Here is a 20,288-nt window from a genome sequence, read left to right as displayed (position 1 = left end):
GGGCATGCTGCATCTTCCTGTTGTTGTCTGTTGAGTAAGTACTGGCAGACTACGCTTTTTGGGTAGCCTTGTTTTTAAAGATGCTATGGAGGTGTCCTTCTTCAGATTTGAGCACTTCCAGGGTGCTGCAGTGTGTTATGGTTCGTCTGAGGCAGCACTGATGATTTTACCTAGTATGGCGATGAAACATCTGCAAACTAACCTACCAGCTCGGTGAACAAATCAACAACCCTAACCTTATACAGGTTTATAAAATCATTAGGGGCAAGGTAAATAGCAAAGGTCTTTTCCCCAAGATGGGGAAGTTCAAAACCAGAGGGCATTTTGTTTTTACAGTGAGTGGAGAAAGATTTACAAAGGACATGAGGAGCACCTTTTTTTTTAAATGCAGAGAATGGTTAGTGCTGGAATGACTAGTTTGACTAGTGGGACTAGTTTAGTTTGGGAATATGGTTGACTTGGATGGAATGATCTATTTCCATGCTGCATGACTCAATGACTAATGTGCCCCAAGGTTAAATGATGTGTTCTGAAATGACTAATGCAACACAATACGCTATCCTAATCAAAAAAAATTATCTAACAGCAAGACTCAAAATTATCTAATTTTATAGCAGTCATGGAATGCATTTTGAGAACTGCGATCCCTTGCCATCACAGTCGTACAAAGTGCACATAAGCCCCTGGCTAACGCAAGTCAAAGTAAACAAAGAACTCGTGGAGAAGTCAACTTTGTACTTCTAAAACTGAATGTAGGAAAGACAGAAGGAATAGTTTAAGCATGGTAAAATGATTTAAGGACCAGAAATTTGAAGATTTTGTTAGAAGAAGTTCTTTGATCTTGAAGGAATATTTGAAAATATTAAATTAGGGTTTGTGTTTCTTTCACAGATAGCAAATTCCTACTAATTGCTTAGCTGCCAGTAGTACATTCTCTACCCACCACCAAAACCAACCAAAATACAAGCCAAGATCAACATCAAGAAGAATAAAATAACAACTAAACACTGGGATCCCAAGCATTTAGTTGTAAACATTCATGACCAGCATTCTGACAGCAACTTGAACATTGCCTAATAAAAGTTACAAACTCACTGGTATTTCATTTTGATATTAGTATTAAATTCCCTTCTTCTTACAGATCAATGTGCATGGTTCAGAAAAGCGACAACTTCTTGTTCTTGTCACAAGTATTAATTTTCACATTCCTGGAAACATTTTCCATCTAAAATCTGGTCCATGCACCTAGTCAGTCTCATCTATTGATCACTGAAGAAGGGTTTCAATTCCAGCTTCAGATTTCGTAGATCGTTTCCTGATTATGGAAAAAGAAAATAGATCATAATGGCCTTTTGATGACTTATTCAGTTTAATCCTTTCCAAACTGAGTGCTAAAATGCTAACAAAAGTGACAATGCTCCAGGACACTTTTTCCATTACTCATTCAGCTGCAACTTAATTGGATATTCAGCTGTTTCCTTCCACTCTGCTCGCCATAACCTTGCAAGGCAATGACATAACTAGTTGGGTAATCTTGGCTCAACACACAGTAGAACTTTAGAAAAAATAGAAATAAGTATGATCCGATAGTGATCACAGAAACATGGCTGCAGAATGATACATTGTGTCCTGAATATTAAAGGATACATGACATTTAGGAAGGAAAGGAAGCTAGGAAAAGATGGAGGGTGATTCCCATTCAAACATAGAACAAGAACACAGACAGGACAGTACAGTACAAGTCCTTCGGCCGACGATGTTGTGCCAACCTATTATCCTACTCTAAGATCAAAACTAACCTGCATACCCTTCATTTTACTATCATCCATGTGCCTATCCAAGAGTCGCTTAAATGTCCCTAATGTATCTGATTCTACTACCACTGCTGGCAAAGCATTCCATGCAACCACCACTCTCTGTGTAAAGAACCTACCTCTGATATCTCCCCTATACCTTCCCCAATCACCTTAAAATTATGCCTCCTCGTGATAATTGGCATGATGGCATTAACACAACGGACAAGGATGATCCAAGTTCAGGAAACGAGGATACACAAGTAGTTTGGGTAGTGATGAGAAATGATAAACAAAGGAAATTATTACTGGGAGTGGTGTATGCTAACTCTAACCATTCAGTAGCATGCAGTACAAATGAAGAAACTGTGGGAGCTTGTCAGAAAGGTACGGCAATAACCACAGGGGATTTTAATCTGATTTTTCCAGTACATATGCAGATGTGCAAAGGTAGCCTAGGTGAAGAGTTCATCTTGGATAGCTTCTTGGAACAGCACGGTCTGAAGCTGACCAAAATGCAGGCTACAATGGACCTAATATTATGCAATGAGATAGGATTAGTTAGTGACCTCATACTGATGGTGCCCTCAGCAGTGATCATTACATGATTTAATTTTAGACTGATGAATACTGGGCCCAGAACTATTATTTTAAATATTAGTAAGGGTAATTATCAGTACTTGAAAATGTACTCTTGCTACACTTGCTAAAATGAATTGGCAAATTTGGTTGATGGATACACTAACAGAGATACAGAGCCAGACAGTTAAGGAGATACTTCAGAATACTGAGAATAAATACATTCTAGCAAGACAGAAAAGTGCCAAAGGGAAGAATCCAGTATCTGTGGTTATCTATACAAAAATGTTGAAGACACTATCAAACCAAAAGAAAATGCATAACATTTAAATATTCCCATTGTTGCCTTACTTTCTGCCTGTCTTGGGTCTGGATTTCCCTCCCTTTGAGGTTCTTGGCCTTTCCAGCTTCATTAATGACTGTCGCAGACTTTCTTCAGTGTAGGCCAAGTAAACATGTGACAAATCCACTTCAAATGGCTAAGATAATAAAGAAAGTAGTTAAAAATTAACTTCAAATAGGGAATTAGGTAAAATAACTAAAAAGAGTTTCTGTGCAGTAATCAGAATTTCTGAAAAGTGCATTTTATACTACTAGCCTAATCACTTGCACCATGTACATTTAAACTTATAGACTTCATGGCATCATTTAATAAAAACTCCACTTTAGACAAGACCTGCTGCAATTTTCATTTTTATTAGGCCTTGCACGAATGTCTTAACATGACTTCCAGAAAACACACCTGTGCATCTCAGTAAGATGCCATTGTGATTCAACGAAGAAATCATAAAACATGATATAACATACAAAGACATGAGAAATGAGAAAGCCATGCAGCCCGTGGGGCCTGCTCTGCTATTCAGTGCTTTCATGGTTGATCTTGGGATGCAACTCCACCTTTCTGCCTGCACCCATATCCCTTGATTCCCCGTGACCAAAATTCTGTCCATCTCAGCCTGAAATGTATAATAAACCACAGTGTAGTAGTTTAGTGTGACGAAAGCTAGTAGGAAAATTGAATGACATTTATATGTCTGCAGTAAAACCAAGTTTATTTAGTCTTCTGTGGTCCAGAAAGGGAAAGCTTGCATTTTTATACATTTTTTACTTTTCAGAATATCCCAAATTGCGAGAGTGTAGCCATGTGTTTAGTTAGTAGATGCAGTAGTAAATTTGTGTGTAATAAGGTCCCACAAACAGCAGCACAATGAGCAGTGCGTCTGCTTTGGTGCTCTTGGTTAAGGGATAAATAGTGGGCAGAACTTCTCAGCTTGTTTTCACATAGCTTCTCAATCTTCTAACTCAGAGGTGAGAAATCTTACCATTAAGCCAAGATGTTATATCATTGCATCAATATTATGCTACATCTATTTTTGGTTCTAATTCTTTCTAACAAACAAGAATACAATTTCTGCCAGGTGACTAAGGACGGAGTTCCTTTGCCACTTATACGTTGATACAAGGTGGTTTCAGGTAACGCAAAAGATACTGTGTAATGAGTTTAGGTCCCATCCAGAATCACCAAACACAATAAGGCATAACACTAAGCTCAAAACTTAAATTTTTGCAAACATTTTTTTTTTGGAGAAGTTTAAATTGGTGCCATTTTTAACCTAAAATACACTGGCCAAGATCTTCCAGTCAGCTCAAAGTGGGCATCTCTGTCAATGATTGCAATTTAAATTATCCACTTACCATACCAATTTGAGCTTTAGCACCTTCTGATCTTGGCTCCATCAGAGATTCAATGATGGATAGAGCCAGGAGATCAAGGAAGAAGCTAATTCCAGTAAATTCAATAATTTCTTGGACTTTGTTTTTATTTAAAAATTAATAAATAATGTTGTGGGATAGAGGTGGACCAGGAGAGGTGAAGGTGGACTGGAAAAAAAGGAAGCTATTTAGATGATAATATTTCCTTTAAGTTAAGAATTCAAAACTTACATCTTTTTCTTTTTTGTCTGCTACTGGAGTCTGTTTTCTCATGTTGTTACCTGTGTAAGCCACACATTTCTACAATTAAAAGAAAAAAGTTAAAAGTTAAAAAGAACTTAAAAAAGTTAATCTTATTCTTTAACAGGTACTGTAATCAATTCTTTAGGACGCACTTAAACAGAACAAACTGTGAAAAAATTTGCAGACCACTTGCTGCAAACTAGTATTGGAATCACAGTAAAGCTGGTTGTAGGGAGTTGAATTGTTGAAAGTTAGCAATGTGAATGCTTCAAAACAGGAACTGTTGGATTAATCTTAGAAAACATTGATAAAACCTTTGTACAGATTTTCAACATTATCTAAAAGTTTTTTTCCTACAACTTATCTATATTTACAATGCAGATCGTGGAGTCTGAATTCAATAAATTTCTGGAAATAAGAGTCTAAAGATGACACCGATTCCATTGTCGATTGTCAGAAAAACTCACCTGGTTCACTAGACTCCAGACCACAACAATGTGGTTGACACTTAACTGCCCTCTGGGCAATGAGGGATGGGTAACAAATGCTGGCCTAGCAAGTAACACCTACATCCCATCAATGAATAAAACAAAATGTTTGGAACAAAACACAATTTCTAAATTCGTGGAAGACATCAATTTGACCGGGGTGTGGGGGTACTAGAAGAAATAAGTTAATACTGAAGGGGACTGTAACAAGTTATGAGACAACAGTAATAAACCAGCAGAATGCACTGCGTGGATTATTTGGCCAACACATGTTGCTGTCATGGATATTCTACATAGTTCCATGCAAAACTAGTCTTGCATCAGTTGGGTACAAAATTTGTTATCCTGAATTACTACAAACTTACCAACTGCCACTCTCCAATGTCTTCATTCCAGTGTACATAGTTCTCAATCATCTCCTGGAAGGTACATACATTCATTTTAGCAAACCTGCCATCTTTGACCAACATAACAAATAGAATACAAGCAATATCCAGTTTACTAAATAGTTTTATTTTTATAAGTCATAAATGAGAAAAACTCATTAAGTACAATGAAGTATAAAGAAATGTCAATTCAGTTATATTTTTTCCCAGTTATGGACAAGACATTTGTCAGGACAAAAAATTGCTTAAAACTTCCCTTCCTTACTGAATCAATTAGTATCAGTTTCTTTTTAACTAACATTAACTACCCTAGTAAAATTAAATACAATAAACAATTACATTTATGCAGTGTATTTTTATGCTAAAAAATATGAAACATGAGAGCATATTAGTGATATATAATTTTTTAACAGCATTATTTCTAAATTGGATTTGAAGAGAATGCAGAAATCACATGACGTACTGATTACTACAAAAATTCAATTTACAATCATCAATATTTACAGTACAAATGATTGTCAATTTCCCATTTTCTTCTTGTTCTATGTTTTAATTTACACTATTTTCTAATACAAGTTCAAAGACTCATATATAGACCACTTTAAAAGAAAACATACTGCTTATTCATGAAAGCTGTATATACCATTAGGCACAAGAGTTACACATTCCACTTTTCCATTATCAAAATCCACAACATAAATAATTCGTTAGGAATCTCTGTCCAACCTGGTATTCTTGAGGAATAAAGTTCTCAATAATGAGCATCTGGAGACGAAGTTCACGGCTCAGCTGTCTTATATTCTCCAACAGTCCTTCAATTTCACGTTGGTGTTCTTGCTGCAAGTCTGCCATCTTTGAAATAAAAAAAAACATCAAAATGAATTGGAAATGTCATCATGAAATGAAGCACACAACACCTGAAAGATGTACTGCAAAGAAACTGGGCAAACGGGTTACTTATAGAAGGTTTTGATTGCCAGGAATTTTCAAGCAAGGTCTAGTAAAAGGAACATTCCATCATTAAATACAATTGTTAAGGGCAGGGATGAGAGAACACAAAACCTTAATCCCTTCTTTTTACTGTTTGTAATCTGTGGTTTTGAAAAGGAAGATACGCATGTTTCTTTACGACAACGCCACCCACCACCATCCACTCCGCAGCCCCACACAATTTGCGTACCAACTTTGAAAACCAGCAGGAAGTGGTTGTGGTTTTAAAATAAAGAGGATTATTGTTTCATGTGAATTGCCCACAAGGTTAACACCACAACACTCACCACACAGATACTTTCAAGGAAAAATACAGGGAAAGGGAACAGTGAACATACACAAGTCATAAACATAAGTCATAATTCCCTTCCAGGCTCTTTTTATTCCCTTTCTTTCCCCCATGTATAAATACTTAGCTCAGTTGATTGGATGGCTAGTTTGCAATGCAGAGTAACACCAACAATGTGTGTTCAATTCCTTCACCAACTGAGGTTAGTATGAAGGATTCCCCTTCTCAACCTCTCCCCTCACGTGAGGTGTGGTGACCCTCAGGTTATACCACTACAAGTCATCTCTCTCTAATGACAGAGTAGGCCTACGTCCAATAGGACCATAGCAACTTCCTTTTTCATACTGAGCTGGCTCCCTTCACAATTACTATCCCCACTGCATCTCAGCATTCTGCCCCCAATCCCAACATTTAAGCTCCCCAGCTTCCTTCCCACAGCATTGGCCTCTGATGATCAGTGAATTGAACCCAGGTCTGATGGTGGCCCAGCCCCTTGACTGACAGACAGCCCCGAAAGATGAAGGTCAGATCCCTTACTGATGTCTGTACAGCTCCTCAATGGACTTCCCACAACTCCTGGCCCGTTGCATCGGACCTACAGGGCTGACCTTTGTCCAATCCCTAAACTGCAGAGGTATGGACGCCCCGACTATGACATTCCCAACTGGCCGCCTAACTGTGCCCAAGTCCCTGGACTAATATCGGAGGATACTCCTGCCTATCCATCCATGCAGTGTCCTGGCATCAGCGTTCAACTGAAGTACAGAACTGGAGATTTGCCATTATGATGTGGTAAGACTGGTACATGTTAAATACACAAGGCCTGGATGTATGCAATGCTACCCATAGAGTATCCCCCAAATTGCTGGTACCTGGTGTCCAAGATGGAGGTCCAAAGGACCTGAAGCCGCGAGGTAATCACCTTGATTCCATGTCAGGAATTGTTGGTTAACTAGTTTCTATCCAGCGGCTGGGAGAATGGGAATTGGCATATTAATAAGGAAAGAATCACGAATAATGAGATGCTAATATATGGAAATAGGCCTTTTGCCACTTACTAGTGAGAATTGTGTCTTGCCATTCTGGGAAATGGGGTATTTTGGTCAAAATATTGAGAAGCTTCTCAGTGGCTATCTTGCACTATTTTTCCAACTTTTACATCATGGTCTACGCTGTTCAGGGGCTGGGACAATTCCGCCCGCAAATTCCACTATTGGTTTTCACCATGGTATACCCATTCAAGAGACCATTTATATTTTTTGGTGCTTCTTTCACACACATACATACATACTTTTTATGCTTATCTGAAATTATAGACTAAAGGTTCTAAGTTTGCAACTTGTGCATTTCCTATGCTGTGATTCTATATAAGTAGTTATTTAGCCACCTTTCATAATCTAGACCCTCAGACTTTTTATATAGCTCAAGTCATTTTTTTTTTACTGGAATAAACAACAGTCCACAAGGAAAACACAGTCCACAAATCACAATAGCTCCTCCATAAACATGGCTGCCTCTCACCTCAGACTTTGCTGCCATCAGCATTGTCCAGACTTTCTTTAGTTTCTTTGTCTTGCCCTGAGCCTCCTCTTGCAAACTGGTGTATTTCTCCTCAATGTCCAAACGTTCTTGCTATTTAATGAAAGAAAAACACCATTAAAGGATATCAATTGAATCTTAAGAGTGGCCAAAGCAAATATATGTGGATGGAACACCTTTCCAAGATAGTTTCACCTGATATATCAGGCGACCAAAAGATGGTTCAAAACGCAAGTTTTAAGGATAGGATGGGGGTGGAGAAGCAGGTGAAGTGGCTAACTGAAGGAATTAAGAGTAAGGGGATTAGAAGGCATCGAAAGGGATGGGAGGTTTAAAAAAAAAAGAGGCCAGCACTGTTGAGGAACATAAATTTCTAAGGACTTCTAGAATTTGAGGAGATTACAGAGCCAGGAGGAAGACACATGATTCTTTATGAATTTAAACGTGATAGAACTAAAACGATCAGCAAATGTGGAAGCAAAAGGTAAAGCAGGGCAAGGAAAACAAGCAGGATTTGATGCAATAGACAAACAGACAGCCTGAGTCTGGACCCTTGCTAAGGAGATGAACCAAACTGTATGGAGTTGATGGTTGCGCCTTTATTATTTTCCACATCAAATAAATGAATTGTTTTATTGTTCTGAAAGTACATTTTTCTAACATTAAAAAAAATTTTGCTGAAACCTGGATACCCTAACACCATTTACTCATCTAAACTGCACATCAAATCTGTTGCCTGGCAACCTAATAACGTTTTTTTAATTAGGAAAACTGAATAAAACGCTAATGTCTAAAAAGTAAGTCACTGTTAAAATTGAAAATGTGAGAGGTAAATCAAAAAAGTGGTTTTAAGTGACAGCTAGCTGGAGGTTTAAAGTCTTGCAAACTATCATGATAGCAAAACTGAGGGAAGCAGTTTCAACTTTGCATTAATTAGAAAACATGTTAAGAATAATAACAACATTACCTCTTTTTCCTCCAGCTCTTTCCGAAGTTGCTCTGCTCGGTTCCGGCGTGCTTCAAGCTCGCAATTTGACTCATCCAGCAGTCTCTCTTGTTCTTCAGCTTTGGCCAGAAGATCCACTCCTCCTACAATCACCTTCTTCTCTAGAGCTGACAATTTTTCTAACAATGTCTGATGCTCCTGCCTTGAGAATTCCAGTAAGTGCATGCCATTACATACTCTTATTTCATAAAACGTTAAGTTGTAAATTATTTTCAATTAAGAACAAATAACATGAATCCTTAAGATTAACAGTTTACCTATAAAGAAAATCAAAGAAGCATTATATCGTGGTGCAGTGAATGGCCCTTTGGTCCACTGAGTCTGTGTAGGTCAAAAGCAGCCAGCTAATTATTCTAATCCCAATTGCCTTTTATGCCTCTACCACCCTTACAGGGCAGTGAGTTCCAAATTCCCACCACCCTCTGAGTGATTTCCTTTTTCTTCACATCTTCTCTAAATCTCCTGTCCCTTACTTAAATCTATACTGCTCATCACTGATCCCTCCAGCAAAAGAAAAGTTCCTTCCTGTCTACAGTCCTTGTAACTTTATACATCTCAATCATGTCCTCCTTCAGTCTCCTCTGCTCTAAGGGAAAGAGTCCCAGTCAATCCAATCTCTCTTCATAATTAAAAACTCTCCAGCCCAGACAATAACCTGGTAAATTTACTTTACAGTCAAATCTCTCGAATCATATAGATTCCAGAACTGTACATACTACTCTACCTGTGGACTAACCAATTTTTTATACAGTTCCAGGAGAACCTCTGTGCTCTTAAACTTTACGCCTCAGCTAATAAAGACAAGTGGGTCCATAGGCATGCACTAACATCTCTGAACTGACTGATTATAAAAAATATCCCATAAGCCTTCTTAAACACTTTAACTCTCCCGCTAACTTTGGGGACCAGAGGGTGTGCACACCAAGGTCTATCTGGTGCTTGGTGCTTCCCATGGTACCACCATTCATAATGTATTCTGTCGCCTTGTTTGTCCTGCCCAAGTGCATCACCTCACACCTTTTCCTCACACTGTACTTTTGTATTTGCTAACTTTGGTCAAAAAATGGAAGCAATGACTACAAAGAGGCAAAGAACAGATCAAAGGTAGCAAATGATCCCAAAGGAAAATAACAATTGGTCAAATTATCTTTTAAAAAAGCTTATGATAACAATATTCAGAATAATCAATGGGAAATGACTCATAAGCAAAAATATTTTTTTAGAAACACACCGAAAATGATATCATGTTGCAGGTTAACATATCTTTGTAGAAGCTTAATCTCATTAGCTTACAATAGAGTTTGAATTCTACAGAATTTGTGGTAATGCCCTAGGAAATGAACAATGTAGTGATTCTTATGTGCACAAGAAAGATATTGGGCTGGACTTTACCAGGGGAGGCCTATGGACTCGTAAAATGTTGAGGGAAAGGAAGAGCTTAGAGTCCATTGTCTTCCTCCAACTATTTAAATGGCCTCTTAATGGCACTGCTTGTTGGAACACAATATGCAGCTAGTTTACACAATTGATTACTGATTAATTATGGTTGTGGAAATAGGGACATACAATGGATGAACATGATAAGATATGAACACAAGTGTAAGATTTATGAAACCACCTGATGAGACTTAACAGGTTTCCAATGTGCTCAAGCCTGAGGGGTGCTTAATTAAGCAGTATGTGGTCCTTTGAAAGCCCCTCCAATACTACAGCCAATGATCCTATCTCGACCCAGAGTAACTCTTCCCCTGCCCTCTTCAAGCAGTATACCCCACCCTAGCCTTAGCAGAGCCTACAAAGTCTCAAAGAAAGGAAACCAGACAGGGATCACCTGACATTGACCTAGACAACGGAAAAGACGACGGCAGAAACAGCCCTGTTGACTCTGCAAAGTCCTCCTCACTAACATCTGGGGGCTAATGCCAAAATTAGGAGAGCTGTCTCATAGACTAATTAAGCAACAGCCTGACGTTGTCCGTAAGGTATGATTCCGTGAGTCTGACCAAGTCCCAGACGACACCATCCCTGAATATGTTCTGTCTCATCGGCAGGACAGACCCAGCAAAAGTGGCGGCACAGTGGTATACAGTCAGGAGGGAGTTTCTCTGGGAGTCTTCAATATTGACTCTGGACCCTACGAAGTCTCATGGCTTCAGGTTAAACATATGGGCAAGGAAACCTCCTGCTGATTATCACATAACGTCCTCCCTCAGCTGATGAATCGGTACTCCTCCATGTTGAACAATACTTGGAGGAAGCACTGAGGATGGCAAGGACACAAAATGTGCTCTGGGTGGGGGATTTCAATGTCCACCACCAAGAGTGGCTTCGCAGCAGTACTACTGATCCAGTTGGTCAGGTCCTAAAGGACATAGCTGCTAGACTGGGTCTGCAGCAGGTGGTCAGGGAGCCAACACGAGAGAAAAACATACTTGACCTCATTATTACCAATCTGCCAGCTGCAGTTGCATCTGTCCATGACAGTTTCGGTAAGTGACAACTGCACAGTCCTTGTTGAGACAAAGTCCTGCCTTCGCTTTGAGAATAACCTCCATAGTGTTGTGTGGCACTATCACCACACTAAATGGGACAGACTTTGCAAGATCTAACAACTCAAAACTGAGCATCCATGAGGCACTTTGAGCCATCAACAGCAGCAGAATTGTACTCCAGCACAGTCTGTAACCTCATGGATCGGTATAGTCCCCACTCAACCATTATCATCAAGCCAGGTGATCAACGCTGGTTCAATGGAGTGTGCAGGACGGTTTGCCAGGAGCAGCACCAGGCATACCTGAAGATGAGGCATCAATCTGGCGAAGCCACCAAACAGGAATACTTCCACACCAAACAGCATAAGCAGCAAGTGATAGACAGAGCTAAGCGATCCAACAACCAAAGGATCAGATCTAAGTTCTGCAGTCCTACCACATCCAGTCATGAATGGTATGGACAGTTAAACAAATCACTGGAGGAGGAGGCTCCACAAATACCCCCATCCTCAATGATGGAAGAGCCCAGCACATCAGTGCAAAAGATAAGGGTGAAACTTTCGCAGCAATTATCAGCCAGGAATGCCGAGTGGATGATCCATCTCAGCACTATAGATACCAGTCTTCAGCCAATTCGTTACACTTCACGTGATATAAAGAAACGGTTGGAGACGCTGGATGTTACAAAGGCCAAATTCCTTCAATGTTGCTGGGCCAAATTCCTGGAATTACCTCCCTGATGGCATTGTGGCTCAATCCACAGCAGTTGGACTGCAGTGGTTCAAGAAGGCAGCTCACCACCACCTTCTCAAGGGAGCAACTAAGAACAGGCATTAAATGCTGACCAACTAGCAATGCCCACATCCCAGAAATGAAGGAAAAAAACCTGGCTGACTGACCTCAGCATCCAACACCACACTTGCTTAATTTGGGGTGGGTACCTGGTCCATTGGCTACCTTCTTAAAGGACGTCTCAGGAGTGGACACAATTCCCAGTGGCTCTAAGCTGCTGACTCTGATTACACACAACTTCTTTTGAAAATGGGGTAGTCTATTAACAGAAAAGAAGCCTAACACCAATTAATTAGTTGTGAGACAGCCAAAGATTGCAGCCAGTGGTCACACAAATGGCAGAGGTGGGGCTGCCCCAGGTTTTGGAACCATCATAGGGGCTCTCACCAACAAACTTCCAGCCAGTGTGCTGAGTTGCAAGATAAAAGCAAAACAACATGATGGAAAATGGTAGCAGAACTGCAACGGAAGGACTAGAAGTGATTGGAAAAGTGTAACCCTTTGCAACTTCATTAAGAAATCTCTAATTTTCCCATCACTGGCATGTTAGCTACATCTGGTGTACATAACCAGGTATTGTAATACCTCAACACAATAATGGTTACAGCATGTTAAGAAAGATTCTATTTGGTATGGATAATGTTCCCAACTGTGCAAGTAGTTCTTTTTTCAACTGAGTTACTTAAAGTACATTTTATACAAAATCAGTTCGAGCCTTGAACAACTTAACCATGAAGTTCAACAACCCTCAAGAAAATTTCTACACACATAAATCTTGTACTTGTACATGTCTCATCAAGTTCATCCATTGTACATTCCTATTTTCACAACTGTAATCAATTAGTAATCAACCTCGGGCGACTGTCTGTGTGGAGTTTGCATATTCTCCCCTGTCTGTGTGGGTTTCCTTTGGGTGCTCCTGTTTCCTCCCACAGTCCAAAGATGTGCAGGTTAGGTGAATTGGCCATGCTAAATTGCCCATAGGGATGCGTAGATTAGGTGGGTTATAGGGGGATGAGTCTGGGTGGGATGCTCTGAGGTTCGGTGTGGACTTGTCGGGCCAAAGGGCCTGTTTCCACACTGTAGGGATTCTATAAAAAAGAAAAAAAATGTGTAAACTAATTGCAATCATTATACCTTCTCTTGCTCCACAGTGCTGCTGCAGCACTTTTCTGCATAACTCACTTCCCAAATCTGCAATCCAGAGAAATTCTCATCTCCAATCAACTTTTCTTTGGTTTCCCAAATTACAGCAGGGTTTGCTATTTAATCTCAAATAATACAAACTCAAAATATGACGGGAAACTGAGAACAGAATGCACAAGTTCAAAAGATGAATTGAATCAAATCTTCAAATCACCCAAGACCAACCTGAAGGAGGTTGATAGTTGGCAATCAGCAAGGGGATTGCTTGCCCATGGTCAAGACTACATGGTCTTGATCTTGTGTGCAATTGAAAACTGACTAGATACATAAGAAAATTGTTGGCAGGAAAGTTTGAAACATTAGATCTCAGACTTCACCACTAGAGGTCATAAAATCCAACTGAAGAATACACAATAATACACAGGGTACAATAAGTGATTATCTAACTGAACTAATTAGAGTTCTAAACCCACCAATGGAAGTTTAGATGTAATTTATCTGGGATGAGAAGCTAATGATGATCATTAAACTATCAGATTACTGATAAAAGTATCGATCTGATTCATTAATACCCTTTGGGAGGAGAAACGCAAGTCTTTTATCCTGAAGCAGTCTGACCCATTTGTGACGTTCAAGTGCCCTGTAAAATGGCTGAGCAAGCCACTCAGTCTCAGCTGGATTAAATCATCAGGAGACACAAGAATTAAACATGACAATTCATCCGACATCAGTGCACATGGCAAAGACAAACCTATTCAGTCAACAGTGCAAAGTTCTCCTTGCTAACATCTGGGGGTTGTACTAAAATCATTTGAGCTGTCCTATAGGCCAGTCAAGAATCAGACTGACAGAGAGAATCATAACCTTCAGTCTGACTTCACCAACACCACTATGAAAGAAATGTTAGTCCTACCTCCAGGAGAGACCCATAGATGTGGCAACAGCACATTGATATTTGAAAGTGGTGGCCTTGGGAATCGTCAACATTAACTCCAGACCCTAAGAGGGTCAAGATACCTAGTAAAACATGGCCAGGCAAACCTCTTACTGATTGCCAACTATCAACGTCCTTTAGCTAATGAATCTGTCTCTTCACGTCGAGCACCACTTCCTGTCAGAGTCATTTAGTACAGAAAAGACCCTTAGGTCCAACTTGCCCATGCCGACTGGACATTCCAATGTGACCTACTCCCGTTTGCCAGCACTTGCCCACATCCCTTTAAACTCTTCCTATTCATGTACCCATTTAGATGCTTTTTAAATGTTGTAATTGTACCCGCCTCCACTACCTCCTCTGGAAGCTCATTCCACACAAGCATCACCCTCTGTGTGAAAAAGTTGCCTCTTAGGTCCCTTTTAAATCTTTCCCCTCTCACCTTAAACTTATACCCTCTAGTTTTAGACTCCCTTACCCTGGGAAAAAGACCATGGCTATTTACCCTATCCATGCCCTTCAGGATTTTATAAACCTCTGTAAGGTTACCCCTCAGCCTCTGTCGCTCCAGGGAAAATAGCCCCAGCCTATTCAGCCTTTCCCTATAGCTCTCCCTGGCAGCATCTTTGTAAATCTTTGCTGAAACCTTTCAAATTTCACAACGTCTTTCCTATAGCAGGGAGGGCAGAATTGAACACTATTTCAAAAGCAACCCGACCAATGTCTTTAACAGCCACAACATGACACTCCAATTCCTATACTCAATGTACTGACCAATAAATGCAAGTGTACCAAATGTCTTCTTCACTACCCTGCCTACCTGCATTGCAACACAGACAGCAACTCAGGATTTTCAAGTTTAGAAGTCCGTGTGTGCTTGCCAGAATTTGAACATAAGTAAGTGTTGTTCTTCTCACTATTATTTTTGGTAGTCAGCATGTTAATTACATATGTACCTTCATAAATGAATATTGATTTGTTAGCAGGAAATGTTTCTCAGATGATGAAATTATTACTCCCCAAAGATACCAAGCAAAAAATTACTCAAAAGGTAACAATGTCACATTAAGAATAAGGAACCACTACAATCCACAAGATATTATATAACCCTATTTTAGATACAAGGTAGATATCCTCAACCTTTTAAAGATCCAACAGGAGCCCATCTACAAAACATTCTTCGTGATCATAAAACCGGCCAACTGATCACTTTATCACTTATGCTCTCACACCTTAAGTTTAAAACTTCTGTACATTGATACTTTTCACCGTCAGGACATCCTTGCTCATCAGTCCATGAATTTCTGTTCATTAAAGTGAGCAAGTAAAATGTTATGACCTGACCAGTGCAGAATTCAAATATCTATGGAATGAACTACATCTACTTTTGATTCTTTCTTTCCAATGAAATTCACCCAAATCTCCTTTTTTTGAGACAAGCACAGATTTGCATTAATATGTTACCAAGTTTATCAATTTGAACATCAAGTATTTGTTTATTGAGCTTCTATATTCTCCATGGGGAGGAGGCAGCTTCACGGTAGTGTCACTGGACTGTTAATCCAGAGACCCAGGTAACGTTTTGGGAACACAGGTTTGAATCCTGCCAAAGCAGATAGTGGAATTTGAATTCAATAAAATTCTGGAACTAACAGCCTAATGATGACCATAAATCCATTGTCAATTGTCAGAAAAATCCATCTAATGTCCTTGAGGGAGAGCAACTGCCAGCCGTACTTGGTCTGGTCTACATGTGACTCCAGAACCACAAGAATGTTGACTCATAAGTGCTCTCTAACCAATTAGGGATGGGCAATAAATGATGTCATAGCCAGTTACATTCATCCCATGAATGAATTAAAAAAAACCTTACTGTGCTTTCAGCAAGTCTTTCTCTCTTTTCTCTAGTTCTGCTCTGGCTTTGTTTCTTTCTTCCTCCTCTATGTCAAGCTTAGCTTCAAGAACTTTTCTCTCTTCATCAATCTTTGCTTGCATTTCTGCCATCTTTTCCGGAGATACCTTCTTTCTTCCTTTAAGAAAAAAAAGTTCAAACTCATTCACCTTCACATTTTTTACACTTTTTCACTTGAGTGCATTAGCATGACTAAAATTTAATTAAGCATAATTTAAAGCGATGCTGCTAACTTTATTTTGTTTCAAAATGAATATCAATTTTCAGTTAGGCACATCACATAGTACGAAAAGGCGGTCTGCTAATTATTTTGGTTTATGAATATTTGACTCAGGAGACTATGGAGCAGCTAGGCAGGACGTTAGTAGGACCATTCAAGGGAAAGCTGCACCATGGCGAGAGAGAAATGCTCAGCTACCTGAACAGTACAGGTTATTGGGTCAGGTACCACCAAGGAGCAGAATTGATTAAAAAAAGGCATTTAATGTGAAGGAGCTGAAAAAGCTCTCTGCAGGGTGATAATACCATCAATACAGAGATTAGAACAGCAGTAAGAAGAAAATACCAGTGAAAGAACACAAGCATCATAAAGCAGCAAATCCCAGCATGGGCAGGCCACCTGAGAAAAAAATATATTTGATGGTACCTGAGTAGGAGGAATTTTCTAGATATGTTTAAGAATTGTTTGGGATATGTAGTGATTGTAATAAGGTCAGCCAGGTGAACCTCACAGAATACGAGTTCCCTGATCGGAGCAAACTAACAGCCCCAAGCAGGGAGCCATGGCTGACAAATAAAAACAGCTGTGTCAGACATCCTGTTCACTCTGACAGCTGGGTCTGCAGGAGCTGGATCAATGCCAAGAACTCTCCATGCGTAAATAAAGAGTGACTTGGTAAAAGGATACCCGTCTCTGTGGAGTTATTTCAGTGGCAACGTGAGTGGGATTAATGATGTAACCGTGCAAAAGTGCCTACTAGCCAAAGCCCAACTGGATTTCAAACTGCACTACAACTAGCTTTATCATTGGAAAATGTGGCAAGTGCAGCATATGAGTTGCAGGGTATTCTGATGAAAGTGGACATTCTCACTGGTCTGACTGAGCTTGGGGAACACCACGTGAGTGAAGGCAACTGCATAGCCTCACTCAGGACTTATCCTGTTCAGAGGGACAGGATATAGCAAAACCCCAAAACAAAGCCAAGCCTCGGCCAAACTGTTAAAATCTTCTTCAGGATTGGGGTGATAATACCATCAATACAGAGATTAGAACAGCAGTAAGAAGAAAACACCAGTGAAAGAACACAAGCATCACAAAGCAGCAAATCCCAGCATGGGCTGGCAAACCATTGTAATTGCTGTCAGAATGTGGACTTGAGACAGCAAAAGAGTCACACAAGACCTAAATTGAGTAAAAGAACTCACAAGCAGGTGTGCACACCCTGGAAAGTCCACCCACATCTGGTTTGCAACAGTTAAATTGCTTAGCAACATTCAAATCAGAACCAATCAAAACAAACATGTGGTTAAATGATCACCCATATCTAATGGAGGTTGATACCTGTGCAGTCATTTCAGTGATCGCAGAATCAGTCTTTAACAAAATTAGCTCTGGACTCCAACCCTTAGGTTTTTGCAAGACCTCGGCTAGACTGAGAACCTGTAGCGGGGAACCTTTACAGATTAAGGGTACAATTTCGGCTCCAGTCTCTTACGCGAAAGCAGTTGGTTTACAATTTTCTAGACACACTTCCAGTCACAGCTGACATGCATTCTTGCAATTGTAGTTAGATGAGCATTCTCAGAAGAATGCTACAATTAATACCCATAAGCGGACGATGGTGAGCATTTTGCAAAGGCCACCCCATGTCACTATTTATCCACAGGACATGCTAATAACAGGGAAGACGATAAAGAGCAATTAGAGAAACATTGAAGGAACATTCAATGTTTCTCCCAGGCAAACGTATACCTTAGAAGGGAAAAATGTGTTCTGGGCATCCTAAGTGACCTACTTGGTCTACACAGTCGACAAGGCCAGTATTGGACCTATTGGACGATAAAGTGAGGATGATCAAAGGTAGCTCAGCTCCTACATCTGTGCCGGAGCTTGTCTTTCCTTGGGCTGGTGAATTATTACGAAAAGTTCATACATAACCTGGCCTCCAACCTGGCATCTTTGCATCAACCCTTAAAAAAGTCAGCCTTGGAAATGGTCGCACAGCTAAGCCATAGCTTTCAGAGAAATAAAGAGAACAGGTATCATTCTCTAAGGGGTTGGCACACTATGATCCCAAGTAAGATCTGGTGTTGACATGCAATTCCTCCTTGTATGGCATCGGGATAGTATTAGCTCATAGGTGGCCCGATGGAGTAGAACGTCTAATAGTGTATGCATCTGGGACGTTGGCTAATGCAGAGCGTAAACATATTCAGATAGAGAAGGAAGGTTTGGCAGTCAGGAAGTTCCACCAATGCTTTTACAGTTGTAAATTTATAATAACAACAGACCACAAATCCCTGCTAGGTATACTTAAAGAGGTCAAGGCAATGCTGCCCATAGCTTCTGGCCAAATTCAGCAGTGGGCTCTCATTCTAAGCATGTACAATTACAAGGTGGAACACCATCCAGGAGGCCAAGTAGCTATTCTGATGTATTGAGCTGCCTCCTGCTGGCAGATACACTGCCAGTGGTACCACCCCTGGAAGAGTCTGTAATAATTTTAAATTTTTTGGACGCACTTCCAGTCATAGCCGTCAATATCAGATCTTGGACACAAACAGATCTGGTCCTGGCAAAACTGAAACAACTGGTGAGAGCAGAAACCAAAGGGCCGTCACAACTAGAAATCAACCCTTTTTGGATGCAGAGAGAAGAGTGATTATCCTGAGCAAAGGCTGGTGCCAGATACTGGCTAAACTACACCAGGGTCACCCAGGGGTTTCCAAAATGAAGATGTCGGTGAGATATTACGTCTGGTAGCCAGGATTAGATGCAGACATAGCAGTGTCTAGTGTGCCAAAAAGGAGAAAATTGTCATCAGCGGCTCCCCCATATTTGGGGAATGGCCAGGTAAACCATGAACTCGGTTACACGTCAACTATTCAGGTCCTTTCATGGGCTCAATGTTCTTAGTCATCGTGGATGCCCACTCAAAATGGCTTGACGTGTGCACGGAGTTCATTTGTCAAACACGGGAACGAAGATAGAAAAACTGCATACATCTTTTGCCATACACAGACTCCTGGAAATGTTGGTTACAGATAATGGACCATTGTTTACCAGCAGGGAATTTGAGTATTTCCTAAAGTCGAATGGTATTCAACACATAAGGACACCTCTGTATCTTGCATCATCTAATAGTCTGGCAGAAAGAGCAGTCCAAACTTTGAAGGCAGGCTTAAAGAAAGAGCCTACAGCTTCACTGGATATCAAACTGTCCTGGTTCCTCTTTGATTATAGGACCATTACTGATGCAACTACAGGAATAGTTCCAGCAGAGTTGCTAATGGGGAGATTACTCCCCACAAGGTTAAATCTGGGGAGAGAGGAGAAGAGACAGGAAGTGGAGAAGAGGGTGAAATGGCATCAGAACACCAATGCCGAACACAAAACGAAGAGAAAGCGTTTACTTAGGGGACCAAGTTTGGTATAGGAACCACAAGAATAGCCCTGCATGGGCAACAGGGTCAGGTGGCCTCTCTGGAATTATTTCTGGATATGTTTTAAGTTATTTTGTGCAATGTGATATAAATTCTGTTTTTAAAAAGATATAAACTTTAGGCAAGCTGTGGTAACAGATACCTGGAAAAACATTTGGAATTTAATTCAAAGCAAAGTACTGCAGATGCTGGAGATCTGAAACAAAAGCAAAGTGCTAAAGAAACTTGAATCAGAGATAGTAGGAACTGCAGATGCTGGAGAATCCGAGACAACAAGGTGCAGAGCTGGATGAACACAGCAGGCCAAGCTGCATCAGAGGAGC

The 20,288-nt window shown here is 40.2% G+C and overlaps 1 protein-coding gene across 1 annotated transcript in view; it reads right to left on the bottom strand.

Moving 5' to 3' along the window:
- Positions 1–302: 302 nt before the first annotated feature.
- kif3a (kinesin family member 3A) overlaps positions 303–20,288 on the bottom strand; it is a 47,283-nt gene continuing 27,297 nt past the window's right edge. Inside the window, exons 11-18 of the mRNA XM_020527697.2 lie at positions 16,264–16,420; positions 8,988–9,168; positions 8,003–8,113; positions 5,929–6,054; positions 5,182–5,235; positions 4,317–4,385; positions 2,724–2,851; positions 303–1,315 (exon numbers count right to left, since the gene is read on the bottom strand). Of these exons, the coding sequence (XP_020383286.1) occupies positions 1,267–1,315; positions 2,724–2,851; positions 4,317–4,385; positions 5,182–5,235; positions 5,929–6,054; positions 8,003–8,113; positions 8,988–9,168; positions 16,264–16,420 (875 nt within the window). The 3' untranslated portion in view covers positions 303–1,266. The remainder of the gene's footprint in view (positions 1,316–2,723; positions 2,852–4,316; positions 4,386–5,181; positions 5,236–5,928; positions 6,055–8,002; positions 8,114–8,987; positions 9,169–16,263; positions 16,421–20,288) is intronic.

Source organism: Rhincodon typus, chromosome 12 (assembly GCF_021869965.1).
Source record: "Rhincodon typus isolate 14 chromosome 12, sRhiTyp1.1, whole genome shotgun sequence".
NCBI lineage: Eukaryota > Metazoa > Chordata > Chondrichthyes > Orectolobiformes > Rhincodontidae > Rhincodon > Rhincodon typus.
Note: the sequence above shows the minus strand (reverse complement) of the source record. Positions and strands in the feature narration are given on the sequence as shown.